The sequence below is a fragment of the Eulemur rufifrons genome, chromosome 30, assembly GCF_041146395.1.
Source record: "Eulemur rufifrons isolate Redbay chromosome 30, OSU_ERuf_1, whole genome shotgun sequence".
In the NCBI taxonomy this organism is placed as follows: domain Eukaryota; kingdom Metazoa; phylum Chordata; class Mammalia; order Primates; family Lemuridae; genus Eulemur; species Eulemur rufifrons.
In genome coordinates, this window is record NC_091012.1 from 133386725 (window position 1) to 133411558 (window position 24834).

General features: G+C 36.2%; 1 protein-coding gene across 3 annotated transcripts in view; it reads right to left on the minus strand.

Annotated features, from left to right (window-relative positions):
• GLRA2 (glycine receptor alpha 2) overlaps window positions 1-19423 on the minus strand; it is a 189976-nt gene extending 170553 nt beyond the window's left edge. For 2 of the 3 annotated variants that reach the window (XM_069463657.1, XM_069463656.1), the window contains exons 1-2: window positions 19356-19423; window positions 17084-17217 (exon numbers count right to left, since the gene is read on the minus strand). In XM_069463657.1, the coding sequence (XP_069319758.1) occupies window positions 17084-17217; window positions 19356-19423 (202 nt within the window). Of the gene's footprint in view, window positions 1-17083; window positions 17218-18278; window positions 18299-19355 lie in introns of those variants that run through there. The other variant, XM_069463658.1, reaches the window with a different exon arrangement.
• Window positions 19424-24834: the final 5411 nt, after the last annotated feature.

The window sequence follows — 24834 nt, forward strand, 5'->3', positions numbered from 1 at the left end:
CTTTTGTTATCTCGTCAACTAGCCATGTTCTTTCTAGACATGGACAGTTCTGTACCTGAAATTTCCTTTTTCATTTATTGAACACCTACTTTTCTCTCAAGACCAAATTCAAGCACCATCTCTTTTATGAAGCCTGGGGCTACTTCTTTTCTCCTCTATGGACTGATTTCACATATCAAGGGCTCACCAGGAAAAGAAAAAAAAAAGATCATCATTATTAGCGAATACCTTAGTTGGCCCTCCTAATCTTTTGCAAAGATTTTTGGTTCACTGCCTCATAATCTGGGAGAATCTTGCATCTTGAAAACTACTCTTCAATTTTTTATAAAGCTGGAAGATGAGGCTCCATAGGAGAATTTTAGAGAAGACTCATCCACAGGCTCACTGGTTAGAAGGAGGTAAGGGCTATAACCATGATGTGAACCTGATGTTACTTTAGTCATCAGAACTTTTTGGAAATTCAGGTATATTCAATATTAACAAAGAATGTTATTTGGGCACCTTTGGTTTTATTTACTAAACACTGCAGAAGCTGAGCAGGAGAGTGGCCTTAGGCCAACAAATTCTGTTTGGGTAAGTAAGATGCCACCATTCATCCCTATTCAATATTGTGCTTGGAAAATGAAATGTTTTATAAATGGAATATTGGTCCTAGAATAGCGGTAAAGGAGAAATAGGTAGGATAGTAAGTTTTTACATCATAATGCTGGTAAGTTAACAATTCTCCTTTTAATTGTCATCTACTTGATAGTTGACAGCCAGCACAGTGCCACATACATAACAATTGCATGATATATGTCTATATGTGAATAAATCCATCCACTCAACATTAAATATTTATTAAGCTCCTACATAAACAGGAAGTGCACATAAACCTGGGGCTTCAGAGATAAATTAGATTCAACCTATAATAGAAAGGGGAGAAGCTATGTTAAAAATACATTTAATAAAGTATCACAGATGGAGAATGTGTCCCTGTCATCATTTTCTAATGATCTATATCCTTCTCCATCCTAGGCTTTCTGTATCAAGACAGGTAGTGTTGATCTAAGTCCTGTCTGGCAGCAAAATAACTTTTTCTTCCCCCTAAATATCAAGAATGGTAAACAAAATTTTAACTGTTTTCTATTCAGGTAAGGAGTCAAATGACATAACATGTAGGAAAGGACTTCATGCATTTTAAATGAATCATAAATAGCAGATAACAATTTAATATTTTAGTTCAATTGTTCATATCCAAGTTTGCATTGGCATAGGTTTTGGGATTAAAGATTGATATTATCAATTTTGTATTCATTTGATACATGTTTATTGACTGCCTACCTACTGTCAAGTGTCGGAGATACAATAGAGAATGAGATAAACCCAATCTTGGCCTCCTTGAACTAGTCTAGGACAGAAAGAGACAGAGAAGCAGTTAATCATGAAATAAATTCTAGACTGAGCATGTAGGAAAAAATAGACTTAGTAGTTTAAGAGAGGCTTTCTAGAGGAAATGATATCAAAGCTGAGGTCTGAAGGATCAGCAGATAGCAGGCTGATGGAAAGGCAGTGATGGTGAAGGGAAATGAAAGTGCAAAGCACCATAAATAAAAGATTCGAGGAATAGGAAACAGGGCATTGAGACTGGAACATAGAGTGGGAGGGCATGGCTAGAGATGTGGAATGAAGATGTTGAAATGGACAATACTGATGCTCCACCCAGGTTCCTTGGATTCCATTTACCATTTTGTAACTCCCACCTCAGTGTGCTTCTGCTTCCAATAGCCAGCACCTGTTGTCTTTCACAGAGGACTGCCCTGGGGCTACTGGAGCTCACCTGGCCCACATGAGAAGAGATTGAAGTATTTGGGGTCCTTCCTCCACTCATCCCCACACACCCTGAGGGCAGTCCTTAAACAATAACTGACACAGAAGGGAATATGAAAACCCAGCGCTTGCCTCCAGTAAGGACAACTCTGAGATGTAACTTACACTCTAGAATTCCCCCTGAGGGGCACAACCTACCCTCTGTTGGACTCTGTCTGAGATCTAGCTTGCTTGGCTTTCCTCCTTCCTTTTCTGATTTCCTTATCCTTTTATATGTCTCCCCTACTTGCTTATCCTTAATACAGACTTGAACACAAGGTCTACTTCTTGGGAGCCCAACCTCAGACAGATGTAGTAAAGAACCTAACCATGAAGACCTTTATAAGCCATGTGCAAGTATATGGACTTTATCCAAGAGACGAGAAGGCCCAGGAGAGTTTTAGAAGGAGTCATGAGAGGCCTAGAACATCAAGTGTACTAGTATTTTGAGTTCTGCACTCCCCTGGGTGACAGCTCAGCTTGCTTTTTCTGTGTATTCAGATAAAGATATAGCCAATCAGGCACCCCAGAGCAGCTGCACTACAGATTTTCTAAAAAAAAGTACAGGCGTTTATTTCTGATCTTAGCTTTCCTTTAGGATCTATTTTTTATCCACTTTATATTTCTTTGCCTTTTTTGCACCTGCCACATCAGCCCTCAGAAGTCAATAACTTTTTTCAAAGGTGTCATTCTGTGATGAATATGTCATATTACATGATATCACTGATGGACACTTTTTATTAATACCCTCAAGTGCTTTACCCTCACTCTATTAGTGAAGCAGATAATTTATTCTGGTATTTATATGAAAAGTTGGACACTGAGAGGGTACCTGCTCACTTGTGTATACACAGTTTATTATGACACATATTTTCAGCACATGGCTCCAAATTCTTATGTAATAATTATATTCTTTTCATTCTGTGGGAGAAAGAGAGAGGACCTATAGTAAAGGCACAACTCAATCATGAAAGCTTCACATGTCAATCCACTTCCACTGAGCTAAACAAAGATTCCTTCACCCAAGCTGCAGTGATGTTCATTGTACATTGACACCTCTTAAATGAACTCAGTCGGGGAGAGGGGGTGCTGTGGAAGACTCTTCACCCGGGAGCCCTTTGCAAACCCAGTTTCAAAAGTAGGCAGGAAATAAAACGTGTGTAATTATCCTATTTGCAGAGTCTGGTTGACAAGTAGAACTGGGGAATTTTCTCCTTGAGATAAATGTATTCTCTTGCTGAGGAAATCCTTTTCTTAATGGATTTCAGAATATTTGCCCCAAGTCACAAATTCATACACTTTGCTGAAAGCCCTGCATGTTATAAACTTGGTTGGCATTCAGGAGATCTATGGAACAGGAAGCCGCCTGCTGGGTTTTAAGTGGGAATATTTGCTCAGAATATTTGATTAAAGGATGTACTTAAATGAGGCTTATGTGCACAATAAACAAACGTGAGTCTTAGGATCTTGGGGGAAATAAAAGGAATGCTATCCTAGACTGTAGATAATTCCTCTTATTTTTGGAGAGCTAGAGAAAATATGTTTGATAATATAGGATTAGGTTGACAAAGATCAGGCCAAGTATGCCACTGGTCACAGAGTGGTCACTAATTTGAGGAAATAAAATGGGAATTTCCAGAGAAAATAAATACTGAATAGTATAATAACTTTGTTAACAAACTGTGGCCTCAAATTTTGGGTAGAACAGGTAGAGAAGCATTTATCTATTTTTAAAAGATCCTCTGGAAAAAAAGTGAAAATTTCAGTGCTAAGGCTTCCTATTCATAAGGCATGGCACTGGATATATGTGACATTTCCTTTCAAATAGGGATGATGTCTTAAATTTTTATATTTTGGCAAGATACTGTATACTTCATTTGGAAAGTAGATCTCAGAATTCTGGAGAAAATCTTATCCTCTTGTTCATATTCCATGACTTCTATAACTAAGAATTCAACAAAGTCACCTTCCCATTCCTCAGTATCTAGTGCCACCATCTACCCCTTGGAAATGGAGAAGCAGCCATGATACTTCCAAGCAAATGATAACAAGGAATCTGAGTCAGACACCCAGGCAATACAAAGCAAAATTTGAAGATAAAGTAAGCAAACCATGTGCATGCCCAAAGAGCTTCTTTATAGTTAATCTTCATTCAGTTTCTCTTCAAGATTCGGTGTATCTAAAACTGCCAACCCTCACACAAAAGAAAAACTTAATTGATGCTATAGTTTGAAAGTGTCACCCAAAAAGCATATGTTGGAAATTTAATTTCCACTGTTGAGAGAGGCCTTTAAGAGGTGAGTAGGTCATGAGGGCTCTGCCCTCATGAATGAATTAATGCCATTATCTTGGAAGTGGGTTAGTTATGATGGGAGTGGATTCCTGATAAAAGGATGAGTTTGGCCCTCTTCCTTTCCCTCTACAGCATGCTCTCTTGCCTTCCACCATGAGATGATGCAGCATGAAGGCCCTCACCAAATATAGGCTCCTTGACCTTGGACTTCCCAGCCTCTAGAACTTTAAGAAATAAATTTATTTTCTCTATAAATTACCCAGTCTGTGATACTCTGTCATAGCAACACAAAGCGGACTAACACAGTCGGTATTCCATTATCTATGGGTTGTACAGTGGAATACTAGCCATGTTCCCATCCAAGTACTAACCAGGCCCAACCCTGCTTAGCTTCCAAGATCAGATGAGATCAGACACATTCAGGATGGTATGGCCTAGACTACTAACAATGCTAATGTCATCATTTTAGATACCTTGAAACAATGTTTCAAATTAAGGATTAGTTTGATACAGAACATGTAGGGGCTCCATCACCAATTTGTCTGTCTTCATCTACTGTATAAAATAAATGACATGAATCAGGAGCCATTCATTAAGTCTAAGATATCTTTACTATTTCCCCACTCCCTACTTCATTCTCTACATCTTCCTAAGAGCCTAGAGTGAGAAACAGGAAGAAAAAAATCATGAACTAGTAATAATAATTTAAAAGTTAAACAGATACTATGTTTAAATATATATATATATAGATAGATAGATGTAGATATCATCATTTTCTTGAGACATTTAGTAATATTTCAAAGACATTTCTCTTTCTGCCTCCATCTTCATTGAAAACAATTTTCAATAGTTTTTCCTGGGAATTTATATTAAATATGATCATTTTTAAGCAGACCAACTTAGAATATATTTTAATACTAATAAGAAGTTAATCTTAAATCTACACAAGTTATTTAAAATAAATATTACATAGTTTCAATATTAAATAACATTTTAAGTATGGTTTTCAATTTTTAAAATTTCATTTCAAGGAAGTGATGGGAAAAAATTCTCAATAAACTTTTGCATGGAAATTGCATGACTACAAGATTTAGCCATCTTTGAAAGCTTCCTGAAAAAGAAGATGGCAATCCAAAAGCACATTCTTCATACAGGTATGAAACTTTGTCATAATCTGCTAGAAATATCTCTAATTCTAGGTTAAAGGTCACTTATTTAAATGTGTATTTGTCACTTAGCTTTCACAAATCATGAAGACTAAAACAGAAGGTGATTATTAGATCAAAGTATTTTGCTGTATTGACTAATGTCTTTTCAATGTTTGTTTCTTTCAAAATGCCACTGTTTGTTTATTCATGTAAATGAGGCAGTAGATATATAGCCTGCAATAATCTTCTAACTTGTAGAATAATTCTTTTGTGGCATCCTAATGCTGATGTTGACGATGTATCAAAATAAAAGCCAAATTTACTGAATGTATGGGTCTTCTCACGCTTATGAATATTATCTTTTTAGAAGATCATCATATTTTATGTATCTTTTGGTTTTCCATCATTATCATCTATTTTCATGGCAAATTTTATTTTAGATATCTGGATTTTACCAAGACTACATTTTCCAAAGTATTCCATAAAACAGGATGGTTCCCCAGGATGTTACTCATTATAAGGTATCTATGATCAAATGAGTATAGGGCAAACCTCTGTATAAAAAATTTTAAATATTTATTGTGTATTTATTTTTACTGCATGTTTTCTTAAAACTTTTTAATCTGCTAATGGATTTTGGATCTCCCTCAAAAGATGTTTTACAGAATTTCCCATGATAATTTTACATTTAAAAACTTATAGCAGAGAAAATTTCACAGGACTAGTGCTTTGAGAAACGTCTTTGGCCAGTTGCTGAACTAAAGAAACATGGTAGCTACCTTTCCCAGAAACTGCCTCTGTACATGAATTTGCTACCTCCAAACCAAAAGCAAGGCAAAAATTATAAATGGCTTATTTCTTCAGTATCTTCCTCATAAGTTTCCAGGGTCTTCCATCTTCCCAGAGAAGAATGACCACCCTTGAAATATTGGGAGTTGAAATAAGATAGGGACAACTGCAGAAACTTCTGGATAGAATTAATAGTTTCCCAGAGAAGAGACTTATTCTCTAGGGAAGATTAGATGCATCCAAATCTCTTCTGTGGGTGAATCAATAATTTACAAAAGAACATACCCATAGATACTAATTTAGACTTTTTGGACCAAGGACTATCAAAGTTGGAAGGGATGTAGGGAGACATCTTTGTCCAAGTCCTTTATTTTGGAGATGACAAGAGTGAATCAACCTCAAGAGAGGTTAGATGGCATGCTCCAGGTCATAGCTTTCAAAACTGGAGTTAAAACCAGGCCTCATGAGTCTCAGTTTAGATTTTTTTTTCCTCTTGTATGATTCCACTGCCCCGCCTCCCCAACTTCATTTGGTAAGGCAATACGGGCACACGGTATCTTGAGAAAAAATACTATGGAGAAGTATACAGACACAGGAGCAAAAATTTCTCATTCTAATCCTGTAGTTCTTAACCTGCAGAGAATAATGCATTTGTTCAAATTAATATTCCAAGATCCCATCATCCAGAGATTCTGCAGCGGTACCACTGGAGTGGTGTGGGGCCCAGGATGTGCCCTTTTAACAAGACTCTCAGGTGGCTCTGAAGCAGGTCTTCTGAAAAACGTGGTTTGAGAAATACATCTGGTTGGTTGCTAATTTGTTTTAGTACTAAATCCTAAATCTTTTGATTTGACATACTACATATAAAGCTCATGTAGTAAAACCAGAGTTAATTCAAAGGAAGAAGTATTAATAGAATACAAGAAATCCATTGTGAGCATCATACAATATATTTATAAATTACCCTGTATCATATCATCTAACTTGAGTTGTTAAAGTATGATTTGCCAAATGTGTGCATTACTCACTTTTCAGAGCCTTTGAGATTCACAGCTAAATAAACAGATCTCTTGTTTTTTGAATGCATTTTTGGGGAGAGGGGCAAACATGCTTTTTCTAAGAGAAAGCCTAATGAAAGAAATCTCAACTGCCTTGTTGGTCACAAAGTATTTCCTAGAAATCAATATCTTGAAGTATTTAAATGTAAATAAATCAGAAAAGATGGATTATATTATCTTCTATGTACACTTGGGTTTTAAAAATGAAAGAAAAATTGTGTGGTAAAGGGGTTCTGGGGTTTTCCTAATGTAGCAGAATTGCCACAATAAGTAATTATTTCACATGCGGTAATCAAACCAGCCAAGGAGTGGGAAATGAACAACTAACTATTCCCAGAACTCACCATTTCCTGGAAATGCACACTACTCTGCCCCCGGTCCTCATGCTCTTCTAACCCCTCACCCAATCTTTTCTTCTAACATCCTTTCTCCAGATCTTTGTGGAACAGAGAGCACAGAGGGAAAGAATATTTCTCAGAAATGCTGCCCCAGAGAGACTTGGCATTAAGTCTTGTGCTCAAATCTAAGCCCACAACACATCCCAACATGGGTAGCCTGGAGGAGATTACTGCAAGGACAAGCACACTAATATTAGTAAACATATTAAATCAGACACAAAGGAAACTATATGAATTATTTTTATATACTCCACAGGAAGATATCTCTCTCACTCCCTTTCTCCTTCCCTCTCCCTCTCTTCCCCCTTTCTCTTGCTCTCCTCCCCCACATCACCCCGCCACACACATACATACACCAGTCCGTTGATTGTGCCTCTTCCAATTTTCTGTTTAGGAGACAGAACTATCACATTATACTATATTCCTCTCTCTTCTTTGCTTTTGGAGGTAGCATTTATCTATTGGGATAATATATCCAAATGGTATCCCTTTCTCGCTTCCCTGCTTTCTCCAAACTAATAAAGAAAGGCTTACTAAACTTGTCATTAGTGTCTACTCCACCACCTGAAGATTGAAGGGTGTGTTTGCTCTTAAGTTGACATTTGTGCTGGTTATCGTCCTTTCCTCCCCTGAAAGATACTCTCTTCTTTTTTCCATTCTTCTCTGTATTCAGGGAAGCTGACCTTCAGGGTTTGCATCAATAGGCTCCCTTGCCCTCTGACTTCTAGTTGGATTTGGCCAATGAAAGGCTCTCATAGGAGAATGGAAAGCAAGAAGAGTGAGGTCAGGCTATTTTTTCCCAGGCTTCCTCCTGCTAGGATGGCATAGATTGACTACATTGATCCACAGGTCCCATTAGGTGGCCTTTCTATATAGCTGCCTTCACTAGGTTCTGGTAACCACTCCCTCCCTTGCTTCCTCAAGTCTACTGCCGATAGTCCCAGAATACTACACTCTCCCTTTACAGGTTGGTTTATCTCTCACACCCAGTTGGAGTGTGCCATCTCTTTCCTGTAAAGATCCTGGATGATACAGCATTCAACTAACAAATTATATTCCAGTTTTTATTGAAGCAAGATAGTAGTGAGAACTGACATTTAAAAGCTTAAGTTTCTATTTACCACTGTATACTTAGCACCTAACATGGTGCCTGGCACATAATAACTACTCATTAACTATTTGTTAAAGGAATGAAGAAATGAACTGTGTGTTTAGACTCAAATATAAAAATGTAAAACCTTTACAAGTAATTTTTTCTGACAACATATATGCTCCCTTGCCACAAATTTATTCTACTGCTTTGACAATGCATAAGCAAGTATGGCTTTTTTTTTTTTTTTTTTTTTGCCCTCAAGAAAATATATCCCACCTCCATCAGAAAAAAAAGAAAAAATAGAAAACAAGATTTATACAGTCCTATACGTGGTAATTACCTATGGGATTTTTATATTTTTACTCAATCCAGGATTTATTTTGCCCTCTTAGATGAGTATACAGAGCCACCATTTGGTGTATTCATGTCAGGGTATGAGTGAGAGAGAGGGTCCAGCTTCCTTCTTGTATTTGCCTCATGACCACCTTGCTTGGCAAGGCAGACTAGACTCCAAGAGGGTAACCTAGTGACTTTGTTCTTAAATGTCCTGCAAACTTCAGAATACCATTTAGAGACTTATACCTTTTTCTCATATCCTTCCTTTAGTGGATTTCAAATGGCTGAAAGTGTCTATAATCAGCCACAAGTATCCAGAGTAGCCCTCTCAGGGAAGAAGTCAATGAGCGAATGCTGCATGCCACTGTCAGGGTAGTCTCTTAGACATTAACTTCAAGGGGATCCCAGAATGCTTCCAAAGAGCTTGTTATGAGGCTTGATCAGATATGTTTCCATTTTTAAGACCCTGTTCCAAAAGTGTCTGATCCAACATACCAAGAAAAATATACAACACAATCAAGAATGAGCTAATGACATTTTTTTTCTTACCTTACTCTAAACTTAACTGCCCCAACTGGACACATTATGCTGTACATTCATTAAGTATAATACCAAAATACTCAGATATTAATACCATTATCTTTTTTAAAAATGAAGTCTCAGGCCGGGTGCGGTGGCTCACGCCTGTAATCCTAGCACTCTGGGAGGCCGAGGTGGGCGGATCGTTTGAGCTCAGGAGTTCGAGACCAGCCTGAGCAAGAGCGAGACCCCATCTCTACTAAAAATAGAAAGAAATTATATGGACAGCTAAAAATATATATAGAAAAAATTAGCCGGGCATGGTGGTGCATGCCTGTAGTCCCAGCTACTTGGGAGGCTGAGACAGGAGGATCGCTTGAGCTCAGGAGTTTGAGGTTGCTGTGAGCTAGGCTGACGCCACGGCACTCACTCTAGCCTGGGCAACAGAGTGAGACTCTGTCTCAAAAAAAAAAAAAAAAAAAAATGGGCCGGGCGCGGTGGCTCACGCCTGTAATCCTAGCACTCTGGGAGGCCGAGGCGGGTGGATCGCTCGAGGTCAGGAGTTCGAGACCAGCCTGAGCAAGAGTGAGACCCCGTCTCTACTAAAAATAGAAAGAAATTATATGGACAACTAAAATATATATATATACAAAAAATTAGCCGGGCATGGTGGCACATGCCTGTAGTCCCAGCTACTCGGGAGGCTGAGGCAGTAGGATCGCTTAAGCCCAGGAGTTTGAGGTTGCTGTGAGCTAGACTGACGCCACGGCACTCACTCTAGCCCGGGCAACAGAGTGAGACTCTGTCTCAAAAAAAAAAAAAAAAAAAAAAAAAAAAAAAATGAAGTCTCAGATTATCAGTAAAATGTACTGAATTGTCCTTCAGGATCCGGAGGGCCAGCAAGCTCTACAGAACTCAGGATATTAAGGATGTGGGTTACCTAGAATCAACCAAGGAACAATTCTTTTTCAAAGACTAAATTATGGGCTTCCATTTCTGGTGCCCTTAACCTGCCATGTTACAAAGACCAAATGCTCTCTTTTAAATACTTATTCTAAACTAGGAAATCAACTCAGTACTTTTGTGCAATGAACCTTGTAAATACAGCAACTGGACAAGAAAATACATCAGAAATGACAGCCATATTATCTTCAGCTAAATTTGTGTCCTCCTTTCTAGGAGGAAATTTATTCTGTATTTTTTACTTGGTTTATTTAAAAAAGTGAGTCCAAAAAATAATCAGGGATAGGATTTGAATGGATAAAGGTAATTTCTTTCCACAAATGGCTCCCTCTTTGTTTCATGTTTAAGAATACGAAATAGCCCTTTCAGGTTGGAAATCTTCCCACTGAACTAATACAAGGAAAACCAGCTAAGACATATGACATCTACATTATGCTTACTCTGATAGGAATCTAAGATGCCAGAATTTCTCTGACTTGTTTCTTTCCATTTAGAAAACAATTATGAAGACCCAATCACCATGAAGGGTAAGCTTTGACAATACATAGTAAATTTTGGCTACAAAAGAGAAATGGGAAAAAAAAGAGAGAGAAATGGGGGGATGGTAATAATAATTCGAATGATCTGTAATAATAGTTGAAAACAAATCATCCACATACATGATCTCATTTGATCCCCAGAACAACCCAAATGAGGTAGGTAAAGGCAGAAGAAAACTTGAAGAATGGAGAGATAAAGACACCTTTTCTCAAAAGTGTCTGGACCAGGACATGAACCTAGGTCTTCTGGATCCAAGTTCAGGACTTTTTCCACTCCTCTACTCTGTTACCATGGAATAAAAGACATACTGATGAACTTAATTGGATATGCTTCACCAGAGTGCATGAGAATCTATAGATGCCCTCTTGATGCCACCTCAAATCCCTGAAAAACACCTGCAAGCCCATAGTTGGAGTCTAGTATGTACAAATGTGCAAGCTGATGTCCATATAACACACAAAAGCTAAAATAAACTATAACACAGCCAGTATATTTTGGATGTTCAAAAATCTTCATCAACATCATTTCATGAACAAAACTGTCATCTATAACTTTCCCTTTGTAACTCCCAGCCTTTTGTTTTCCAATAAGCTTTTCTCCCCATTTTTATCTCCTATGTTCTTACTCTAAAATGTCTAAGGTCCTCATGTTCTCCCCTCATGTCAAACTAGAACCAAATACTCTCATTCAATTTATAGAGTGACTAATTAGGTTTGCTGTTGTTTCCATCATGTGGTTTTTAATATGAGTTAAAATCTTTGACCCAAGGACAGAAGCAACAGTGCTGTAATTTTAGCCATTATAGTAGCAAGGTAGGCTGGGGAAGTATATTGGGCAGGGGATTTCAAGCAGGCTTTCTGAGCCCTATTGAAATCAGGCCACATGCATGTGACTGCATTTACAATAAGAGTTATGCTGACTCTAATCTGCAACCATGGACCATGCTACCCAAGAGAGGAGCTCCCTTGGACTTTACCTCTCTACAAATAGTAACAATTAATTCCCCTTTTGAATTGGAAATACATGTAATGATCAATATTCAAGAGGCACGCAGAGAAAAGTAATTTTTCCTTGTACTTCTGTCCCCCTGGCATCTAGTGCTCTTTCTCAGAGGTAACTGATGTTTCCACTTTCCTGTGTATCTTTCAGAGATACTCTGTTGCATATACAAACATAGTATATGTATACATAGATATACTGTGTACACATAGGCCCAATACTGCATGTACTTTGGAAGGTGGACATATAAGCATAGTATATGTACTTTGCAAAGTAATTTTATAATAGTTTTCCTAAAACCATTCTTCCTTTCAGCCATAAATTTCTATTTCCTTCTTTTTATTCTCCCTTAGTTGTCCTCTAGTTTCTTCAATGAATGGTCCCCACAGATAGCTATAGCCTATGTATTCAGCCAAGAACAATTTTTTCCTGATAGGAATGTCAACTATCTTGCAATTGGGCTTGGTTCTAGGCCAGTTAAAATGGCTGCTATTTTCATAACTAAAACACAGTGTCTCAAACAATCATATGTTGTATTTATATCCTTTAAAAATCTTTAAAATTGACAACTCTGACTCATGCTTGACATTTGTTGACACTTGAAAACCCATTTTTCTGTATACTTCCTAACAATGACTCTCATTCATACGTTTCAACATAGTCTTAGTTCCATTAGGGCCTTTTTTTCACCTTAGCAGTTAAGGAGTGATTTACCTCAAGGCTGTTGATAAATTAAGTGAGACCTAGAATTAAGGGAGACTAGGATTCTTCTGTGAAGAAGGTAACTATCCAATGGATAATCCAGATAATTCCATAGTCACTACCAAGGTGACTTATAATTGAGCCAATTACTTTCTGCAGTTCCTGTTAAAACCACAATCTCAGCATGTGACCATGGCTTTGCTTTTTCAGGTGCCTAAAGGCTTCTGCTACTTTCTGCACTCAAGTCTAATGCTTCTGGTACTTGCAAGCATTCTGCTTCTTTTTCTCAGGACCCATATAATGTCTGATGCCTACATCAACCAGGGTGATCAAAGAAATGTTCATGCTCGGGCTGCATTATCGCTAACTGAGAGAAGCACCCTTTCCAAGTGACCCTGCTGGACACATGCCCAAGCACCCCCTACAGGGGTTGGTATTCACAACATTTGAACTTGAGCTCCACTTGGCTATAGACAGGATCATTTCCAAGGGGCAAAACCTGAATACTTCCAGTTTCATGGAAGTGGATCTGGTCCTACTTATATCTGAGACACCTCTTGAGCTGCTACTCCTTGGAAACTGCAGGAAACCATATTTCATGCAAATGTAGGTTTTAATGTCACATGTCACACTTTCAAATTTAGGTCTCTAAACGTGGGAAAAAAATAGTGTGCATGGCATATACAAAGAAATGGAGTGAATAATTATCTCCTGGCATTATCTATTCTAGATCCTATCCCAGAAAGAATGCTATAGTGAAGTGTATTTATTCACATTGGGATGAAACTCAAGATATAACTCTAAGTTAATTTTAAAGAATTTTAAAGAAAATTTCATTAAAATAGATAAAGGCCTCTTTTCAAAAAGAGAGAAACAGAACTAATGCATTTTGCTTAAGTTTCAGCATTTCATTAAAAGCTTCATGTTTAAAGTGACATTTTCAAAATACAATAATACTGACAAAGGAATATCTGATAGGATGGTGGAATAATACCATGATAAATCAATAGAAAATGAGACAAATCATCAAAGTGGGGAAACAGGCTCCTCTGTTGATATAGAATCAACATTTACCATGGTTTCAGAACCAGGTAATTGTGAATGGACATAGCTTGTGTTTTTATCTGAACTGAAGATTTTGAAAATTTATGTTTTGACAAGATCTGACCCAGGTCTCTGTGTATCTTATAGATGGAATTCAATTGGCAGTTCTGACTCACGACTTTGTTTATACACTTGTGCTTCAGCACATCAGAAAAGCTATTTTTTCCTATAGTTTCTAAGAATGTCTCTCAATTACAGAGTCTAAGTCTGAATCATTTCTGGTTCCCTTTTCTAGCTTACATCCATCTTCCTTCTTGCCTATATGCCCATTATGACATCTTTCCAAGCCCATTAGGGATATGGAATAGACATGCAAAATTTTACTGACTTGAAAGTATGTCAGAAAAATTCTTTCCAATACGAAAAATTAGGCATATGCATTTCTTTTTCCCTTACCATTGGATGGCAGCAAGGAAAACAGAGAAATATGCTAACATTTAATAAGACTTCTGGAATAACTATTCCCTTTACCTCAAGGGGCCATATTTGGCTCTTGATTTTATTCTTGTGGTTCAAATTTTGATCTTCTGTCACTGTTATTATAATTGTCATCATCATCATTATGTTTATCGTTATCATAGTCAATTTGCTTTTTGGCATTTACAGGGAGCCTGCCACGATTCAAGATGCAATCATATTTCCTAATCACCTTTCATTTCTACCTATTATATAAAATTTCTCACTGATATATTGTTAATCAGCCATGGTAAGTACTATAGCATTTTTCTTAACCTCTGCAATGTTACAAGTTCCCTATTATTTCTGTATTTTATTTCTTTCTTTTCATCTCATCTAAGATCATCTTTACTTGCCACTATGACTGATAGTTGGTCCCTCAAAAGTTCCCACCCTCAACTTCTACTACAATCAATTAGAAGTAATAATCTTCATAATTGATTTGCATTCCCCTCTCTTTCTTGGTCCGTACTTCCTCATCATAGAGAAAAGGATGACTTCTTTTCCCTACACTACCAATATTTTATGCATGTATATATAAAATAAGGCATTTCCCTGCCCTCTCAGATGCAGTGTAGGGGTGGATTGATAAAACATAAATATGAAAAGGATCATATTAGACATAAAGTTCTATGGGAACACCAAGGAGGGGAAAATTATTTTAGTCTAGAATATGTATAATGTTTTACATCCAGGAAAAGCCAAGCTCCCCAGAATGAAGAGAACTTTGAGAAATGTCAGGTAATTGATCTGATATAAATGGTCTATGTATATAAAGTTTATGAAAGAATAGCAGTGCTCATTAAAGTGGAGAGTTAAAGGCAGAAGGAGACAAAACTCAATGAAGTCCATGAATATTAGAGGCTTAAGTGATATCCACCCCATTTCTTTTTCATAAGTCATTAAAATATTCTGTTACTTAGGCTTTTAAATAGCAGATAAATCACAAAAACATGGCCATGCTTTGCTAAACCTGACATTCTCCTCAATCATTCATCCTTTAGAAACATGATAAATGTCATTTCCAAAGGGTAACATCCCCATAAGAACTAGACAAAAAAAACTGTGTGTGGAAATGATGGTTCATGCTACGCCGTCACTTAAAGTAGCAATAGCAACAAGGGTGTTTGTTACCTTTTGCACTTTTCTGCCAGTTTGAAAACCATTTCTAGAAAGGAATGAGTAATAACTGCTATAAAACAATATGCTCATAAACTTGAAACAATTTTCCATCTCTTGACCTTATCTATAAAGCTTACCATGAATAACTTAATAGAAAATTATCCCTCTATTTGTTGGAATCTTGTAGCAATTTATCTGTACTTCTTAATGGCATTTACCTATTTCTATCTAATAGTGTAAGTATTCATGCAACATCTTCACTCTCCCCTAAAATTTTTGATGGGAGAACCCAAACATGTTTCATCTCAACTTTCCAAAGCACCTGGCAGTTAGTATTTTGCATATAATCCAGACTGAAAAGTTGTTGAATGGCTAAGTGAATAAATGTATGAATGAGCAATCCCATTGAAAGCTGGTCCATGGCTTATTACTCATAGGATTTTATTCAAATATTGACTTACAAAGCAATGATCACAAAATTAATAGGAAATGGGATGAACATGAAGATTTTTTTCAGAAAAATTGAACTCAAAACATAGTTCAGTTGTCTCTTTTAGAAATAATCTATAAATCAAAAACACTTGTTTTGCCAAAATTCTGATATATTTCTTTATAAAATGTACCCATAGCTGGGTATATTCAGAGGTGTAGCATTTAACAAAGAAATAAATTTAGAATTTAGTTTTCTTGCTTATATTTGCCAATAATAGAAGCTAAAACTCAAAGAAAGCAAAGCAATTACATTGCTAATAAGCAAAACCAAAGCAATCCATGAATTACCATGTAATATATAAAACATTATAGGTTTATCCTTTTATAAAATATTATAAACACTTTACAATCCATTATGTTAAATTCAACTACAAAATGAAATACAACTGTCATTTAAAACATGTATTTAAAAACTAAAGCATCAAAATAATTCAATTATTAATAATTTGTTCTTTCTTATCACTGTTTTTTCATATTCAGAATAAAAACAAACCAAATAGATTAAAAATATATTTTGACATACTACTAACTACATTTTTGTGATATTATACAAACAAAAATACAAAACTCTTCAGTTTGCTTCTAATTGAACAAAGAAAGTGTCCACCATCTTTGATGTGTGCACTTTACAATTCTATGATCTTTGTTAATTTCAGATAAATAATTTGAAATAAACAATTCCAATGCTTAAACAAGGCGAAACTAAAAATTTCTGATGTATTAAATTAGAGCCTCTTCCCACAAAGTCTAGAAATTAAAGAGGCCTTGAAAGTATGTAAAATGCCATGTTTTATATTGAGACTGAAATTCCACTTTTATATAAATACTTAAAACTGAAACCAAAGATTTTTGTGTAATCATTGAATCTTGCATGCGTGCTGATAGATGTTCATGAAAGTCAAGTCCATCATTTGATCTTGTATTCACTTTTAGCCACACTCCCACTTAAGAAAAAAATAGGGGCTGTGGCAATAATCTCTGAGACTAGTTTTATTTCGTGGAATAAAACACAAACAGGGAACATTTTCAAATGTGGAAAGTGACAGGTAAAATTTAAGATATTTAAATTAGTGACTAATTCAAGAGAATGACAAAATAAAATGAATACTATATTTGTCATTTTCATTTTATAACAAAAAGCCCTGAAAATGTTTTTCAGAGTAAACTATTCAAACATCTAAAAGATTTCTCAAAGCCTTAACATAAGTTTGAGTGGAACTTACCTTTAAAATTTGGCCTGATTCTTGCATCATATCCTGAAGTCCTTCCCATTAATTTGTCCAAGAAATCTGAAGGAGATAGGGTCTGCGAAGGCTGTTTTCCAGACCTGGAGTCATGGTCTTTGCAGAAAGCCACCCTAAACATATCATCAGCTCTTTTAACAATAATTTGATTCTCATCCCTTGAGAATTAGTGCTCACAGAATGTTTAACATCACATTTTGGTAAAGATATTTAATATGTTAATAAGAAAAATAGAAAAATACACTCTTTGGTCAACTTCTGAACTTGTACATGGTCTAAAGTTAACTTTAAATGATGAGAAGTATAAATCCTGAGTCAAATCTTCTAAGTTTCTAAACTTTAACCATAAGGTGTTTGAGATGAAACATGTACATAGCTTTAGGTAGATTTATGGATAGTTAAAGCTATTTCTTTCTAGAGTTATTGAGAAGTGAGATAATAATTTTTTAAATTCATGTGATTGCCTTAAAATCCTCTCCCCATGACTTTAAAAAAAATTGTTTCAGCATTTCAGCCTAAATATAAGTCCTCTACCTTTTATAAGAAATGTATAATGAGATGGGCAGAACAAAGTAATCAGTGCAACTAACTATCCCATTGCTTATTTTCTCACCTGCTAGATTCTATTGCAGCTATTAACTATTAATATTCTTCAACATGATATCTAAAAGAGAATCTTCACTTGGAAATTTAACTTCATTTTAAAATAGGTCAACAATGAGCACGTCTGTTACTTCTATTACTTCATCAGTTGTTACTTATATGTGAGCATTCAAATTGTTGACTCTCAAATAAAATGTTAGTGAAAAACCACTTCTAAATCATTTTTTCTTTTGCATTATCAAAAACACTAAAAGTTGATTGGAAAATTTTTCTAATTTCTATTTTCCTGTTAAAAGTAATAGAGAGCTTATAAAAACAACATATTTTGTTTGTAACAAAATAAATTCTTTCGCAATACCTAGTGGGTGATTGAATGTTGATTTCTTCCCTAAAGTATATATTTTACAAGCTTTGTTTTCAATAGTTTATCAAATAGCCTTGTTAATTCTATTACTAAGAAAAAATCACATTCTTGTCAGTTTTTCAAAGAAGGGGCATTAAAATAAGTGCAAAGATGATATAAACATTTGGTAGGAGTTAAAAATTGATACAATCATTCAGAAATACTCACATTCCCATATGCAGATTCATCTGATTAATCAAGTATTATTTGATTATGATGGTTGTGATGGTGGTGAGGATGATGGTGGTGATGATGATGATGACTCTAATAAAACCCAGCCTATATTTTTTCTTAATCATAGTAGGAGGTGTAAACCTGAAAGGAATATAGTGGGATTTCCCCGTATTCATAGCATTATTGCTATGTGTTTCACTTCTCTTGGTTCTGTAAAAAAATACCATAAAATTTAGTGAAAATTAAATGAAGAGTTCTACACTTTGTTGTAAGAGAATCTCTTATCTCTATCCTGCCTTATACTCTCTGTCATTAGATGTCTATTTCACTTACTGGTAATAATTTGATATTCTGAGGTATCAATTGATTGGACAATTAGTAAATTATGTAGAAAATGCAAGCATAAAAATAATGATTTTTCACTTATTTTAATTGTGCATACTCCATTTCTCATACATATATACATACTAAGATGTCATAGTAATTACATTTTGGTAGACAATCAATTTCTAAATAGATTAAACAGTAGAATATAGTAGTGAAAAAAGATTTTTGATGTTTCAAGAAAATTCCTGAATTGTAGTCCTCATAGTATGCTTCTAGTTGCTGAAATATAATAGAAGTCCCAAGTTGGCTGAGAATTGGGGTTCTTTTATATTTTATATATAATGGGCATTCTCCTGGCAAATTAATCCAATCACTTTCATCATATGAAAACCATTGCACTCAATAATCCTTTTAAATGACTTCAAGAAGAATTTGAAAGAAAAATATATCGAAATGTAAAGAGCATGCAACTCATCAGACTACCCTAATATCACATCGGCTGTGAAAATGCGTGTTGAAATGCATAGAGTGGAGCTATGCATCATAAAACTTGCTTTTGTGAAAATTTACTACCCTCCCACTATAATTAAGCTTTTTAAATGAACAAAAGAAATCTAATTCTTTTCTATAAAATTAAAATAATATGGTCTAGGGCACAGAAAAAGAGATAAAAATTGCATGACATGTTCTTTTTAAAACAGTTTTCATGTATAAAATATCAGCATACAAAGTCGTTTCACTTACCTGAAGTGGTTTGTCTCTAAGAAAAATGCAAACAAGGCTGTCAAAATGTTCACTAGCTGCCGGTTCATTCCTGTTTCCGTGATGCTTGTGGAAAATATCCCGAAAAGATTCCAGAAAGACGCTAGGACAAAGTATCTATTTATTGTCCAGATTCGAAACCTGGCAGGACTCTAGTTTCCTTGAAAATCAAAAAGAGATTTGGGTTTGTACAGTTTTCTGAGAAAAAGCAAAAAGTGTCAGTCTTGGGCATCATGGTCAGGTCTAACCGAGACTCGGGACCATCAGTTACCCAGGAAAAACAAAGCCTCAGAACTGATGAATCCCCCAGCTGCTTTTCCTGAATAATAGAAATACTGCTACCTTAATAGCATCACCATGCAAAGGAGGTTGGTGACAATGCCATGCTGGAAGTCGGGCTGCTGTGGCTTTTGTTTTATATCCTTTCTGTTTAGCAAAACCCTTTTCCCTAGAAAATGTTCTCCTTTTTAAAAAAAAAAAAAGTTGTAAATGAGAGAAAAGAAAGGACTCTGAGCGCTGGAGTGGGGGATAGGGGAAAGAGGGGGAAATTGCTGAGATCCTGTGCTGGAATGAGGGCTATGGAAAGAGACGGAGACGTGATCTTACCCAGCCTATAAATTTCAGCACTCGGACAGCTCCTAGCTCTGAAGTGCGCATGTTTCCTTTTTCAGTCGCTTGGGGCGGGGGTCCGGGAGAGGCATTCAAGAGGGGACGTGCCTGCTGTTCAAAGGCAAAGAGTGACTGGCAAACTGGTCGTTCAGTCAGGGGGTGCTGAAAGGGGTGCGATGACAACAAGGGGAGAACAGAGGTCAGGGGAGATGGAGAGGGCGAGAGAGGCTGGGGTCTAAGCTCCTGGAAATGCTAATCTGTCGGTGGGTGGGCGGGACGGGAGTTTGAAGCAGAAAAAGAGAAGGAAATAAGGTTTAGGCGTGGGAAATGGAAATTGGGGAAAACAGAGAACAGGATTCAGAGTACTAAAATTGTAATAGGAGTATGGTCAGTCCACTCCTTGTCCGTGGAAGCCGGAGGCAAAAAGAGGAGTCCCGTGCTGAAAAAAAAAAAGGAGACATTTCCTTGGCATAGAGAAGCCCGTGTACAGAAAAGGGTTCATGAGGATTGATAATTTAATTTAGAAGCACTTTATGCCTTCCTCCCCTATTGAATGCTTTCATTTGATTTTAGCCGCGTGTTCCAAAGGTTCTCTCTACCTTTCCACTAGGGAGAACCCCTTCCACTGAGCTTTCTTCAGTGGCTCAAAATCCTTGAACCTTCTCTCTTCAAGTCACAGATTTGTAGAGGAAGGCAAAAAGACAATGGGCCAGCAGGGGGCAGTAGCAACCTTTTCCTGCCCTGGTTAAAGGTTACAACTGGGCTCCATGTTAGAAACGGAGCAAGGAAAAGCGAGACTGGGAGTTTAGTTCATCTGCCTGTTCCAGATGTTAATCACCAGAAAGGGTCATGTAATAAAGTGTAGATGTTTTTCTCCTAAAGTGGCTAAAGAGACTGAAAATAGTGAAAGTTTATAAATCCAGTACAAAAGCATGACGGGTAACCCTGTTGTCTCAAGTTAAATCTACAAATATTATTACTAAGAAAAAACAAGAAGGATAGATAGTTCAATGCAGATAATCAGCATTTTCTGGCAAGGAGGGATGAAAACTGCATGTCCCATGATAAGCTGGGTGAGTAAACTACGTTTTGTTTGTGAAATATACCTTGTTAGTCACCTTGGCACTCCACTTCAGGTCTTAATTTTTAAAACAAAATAATATGATTAATTTTTAGTCCATAAATGACTAATCTGTCCTTGGGTCAGTTTAAATGTAATAGCAGAGAAACAACAAGTTCTTTCCTTTTAAGAAGTGGATTCTGAGGAGATATTTTGCAAGTTCTTTTTACCTTTTAATGTTATTATAAATCACCTAAGGATTTTATTGAAATGCAGATTCTGATTCAGTAGGTCTGAGGTGCTGCCTGAGATTCTGCATTTCTAACAAGTTCCTAGCTGAACTTGATGCTGCTGGTCCACAGATTACACTGTGAATAGCAGGGGTCTGTATCCCCTTTCACCAGATTTCTATCCCACCATGACAGTGAAAATACAGGAATCTCTTTTTAGATAAAATGCAGCAGTGTCCAAGCATTCTGCTTGCATACAAAATCAATTCTTTGGATGTGTTTTCTTAACTCTCAAAGCCTAGGGAAAAAAATGATTCAATTTAAAAGAAAAACAGTATGGTGTAGTGTGAGACATCCCTGGACTGCAGCTTCAAATCTGTTCACTTCCAAATTCATCCACATGGAAACTCTAGACCTGATTTTATCCCTGCAGTCTTGATCCAAAAAAATAAAATCAATTCCTGGAAATATTTCTTCAATTAGCTGTATAGGAAAAAATCATACAAGATTTTTTGTGCTCAAGATTCTTTCCAAAAGAAAATACAGATGTAAAAGTAGAAGAGAATTGTTTGTCCCTAATTTTTTTAAGGTTGTAATGGTGTTTAGTAATATGGTCTTTGCAAATCATTTCTTTTAACAACAGTCATGTGATTAATCAGGAGTAGGGTAAGTGAGTTAACCTGTGACAAAGGGAGACTCTGGCCAGCAGCAAGAACTCACAGTATTGTATTATTTTAGAATTGGAAGGGACCTCAGGGAGGATCTAATCTAGCCTCCTCATTTTACTTCTCAGCTTTCCTGAATTTGGATTCTAGCCCTGTCAATCCACAGAAACAGCTCTCACTAAGTCTGCCAATGAATTCCTTCTAATGAAGGCCAAAGGACATTTTTTTCTGTTCTCATCTTACTTGGCATTTTCATAGTACCTTTTCTTTCTTCTTGAAGCACTTTCCTCTCTTGACCCTGTGACACAGTGCACTCCCACCTGGTTTGCCTCCTCTTCTGTCTCCTTGGCAAGCATAGCCTTTTCTACCTGGCCTACAAAAGTTGCATTTCCTAAAGGCTGTATTCTATGCCTTCTCTTCTTCTCACATTATACTCTCTTAGACAATATTATGATAATATAACTTCCATTATCCTTTTATGCAGATGACACACAAATGTATATTTCCATTCAGACCTATACATCCAACTGTTTCTGAAACAATTCCTGATGAATGTTTCAAAAGCTCTTCAAATTCCTCATGTCAAAACCAAGCTTTTGATAATGCCTTCAAATCCTGCTCCTTTTCTACTGTGCCTGTTTCATTGCCACCAACCAAAGACCAAGGCATCATCTCTAAGACTCCCTCTCCATCATTTATTATATCCACTTCTTCACCAAGCCCTATTGATTTTTTTCTCCCAAATATGTCCCAAATCTTTCCACTTTTCTCCATCTCAACCTCCATGACCTCAGTTGAGAAATCTTTATCACTTGCTTAAACTGCTGCAGTAGTCACCTTACTAGTCTACGTGGACCAACAGCTGACCCTCTCCCACCTCATTCTGTATGCTGCAACCAGAATGATTGCTCAAAATCAGAATTTGATTATGTAACATCCCCTAGTTAACACTAAGGCTCTTCATCGATCTTTGGGTAAAACAAGGAAACTAACTTAACATGGCCTAAAAGTTCCATATGATCTGGCCCATACCTATATTGTCCCTCGTCTCATCCCCTACTTATCTCATTTCTTCTCCTCTAGTCATATTGGTTTTTTTTTTTAAGTCCCTCATGTTTGCTCTATTGCTTAATCCCATAAAGTACTCATGCCCCCTGTCTTTGGTTAACACCAGCATATTTTCCAAATCTCTGCTCAAGTATTATTTCCTCAGGAAGGCCTTTCCTGACCTACATGGCTCTATGAACTCTCCCTATATGCCCTTTTTGGTACCCTGCAACTCTGATTCAAGGAGCTCATCATCATTGCATGTATACATGTGTATGATTATTTGCTTAGATAATAATCTCTGCAATAGACAGGGACAGAAGATGTTTTGGTCCACCATTTATCCTCAGACATTCAGTGATAATGACAATAATCATAATGGTATTGATAATAACTAGGATGCAATTTTAAATATGCACCCAGAAATATGGCTTAAGCAAAATAATATATGTAAATATGTATAGTTCACAAATAGTTCTGTCAGAACTTCTTAACACAAAGAAATGATAAATGCTTGAGGTGATAGATACCCCAATTATCCTGATTTGATTAATAGAGATTGTATACCAGTATCAAAATATCACATGTATCCTATAAATATATGTAACTGTATGTACCCATGATGATTAAGAGTTTGTTAAAAAATTTTAAATTACTCATTAGGAAATTAACAAGTTAAGAACTGGGATTATTTGAAAGGAAACCAAGCTCAGTGGTTCAACAGTCTATAGCATAAAATGAAAATCAAAGTAGGAGACTATGAATTTAATGTCCTTGATTCAAGTTCTACCTCTAAAACTCTTCAGTGATGTGACCTTGGAAAAGTTATTTAATCCTTCTCAGCTTCATTTTCATAATAAGTAAAATACATATAACACAAAATATTATGTAATTATATAAATGTACATGTTACATAAAATATTTCTCTGTAAAATACTCTTGAAAGTCACATGAAATCACAGCTGAGGATGTGTTTTTAGGCTCTAAATCTTATTTTTTAGTATCTACTGACTGTTAAAATTTATGTTTTGTCCTTGTTCCTTGGACAATTCTACTTTCAAGGACACTAAGTCTCAGGAGCTTTAAAAAGGTCTTATTTGCAATGCAATGGAACCTAAAGTCTAATCCTCCTATGCTTCTAACTCACCAAATTACAACTGGTTGAGGAATTTGGCACCCTCATTTTGTACTCTTTTTTAACAGAGAAACGAGAAGATTTTGACCCATCCTATGATGTCATAAAGATCAATACACAATATTTGATCTATATGATGCTAAATCTTAAACATTTTAAAAGATATAAACAAATAGAACATCAGCATCATTTACTGATACTGATAAATGTTAATAACCTCTAACATATACATAATGCTTTACAGTTTTCAAAACATCCATACTATGTGGCAGAACAATAATTGATATATCTAAAGTTCATGTAAGTTGATCAATTTTCCCAAGTCTACATGATTAAGTGACAAAGTCATACTTTTTATATTTACTATCCAAGTGCAGAGAATTATTTCTCATCACGTGTCATTGGTGTTATTTTTGAAGTCACTGAAAGCCTACTATATACCCACAACTATTTTTAATAACTATGTCTCTAATTCCATTGCATTAAATGCCCTTGATTGATGACATTTTGGTCACATTTATATTATGATACACACAAAAAATATGATGAATGGACAGCCCATAGTAAAAGTTTCAAAGTCAATTTCCTCAAGAAAAGAATCAAAAGACGTCTAAATATCAATAACCCGCATCAGGACTCCTAGTGAACTCTTACAGGTCTTCCTACAGAAAGATGGTCCTCCTCAAATATGGACATTCTTTCCTCTACTTGAAAA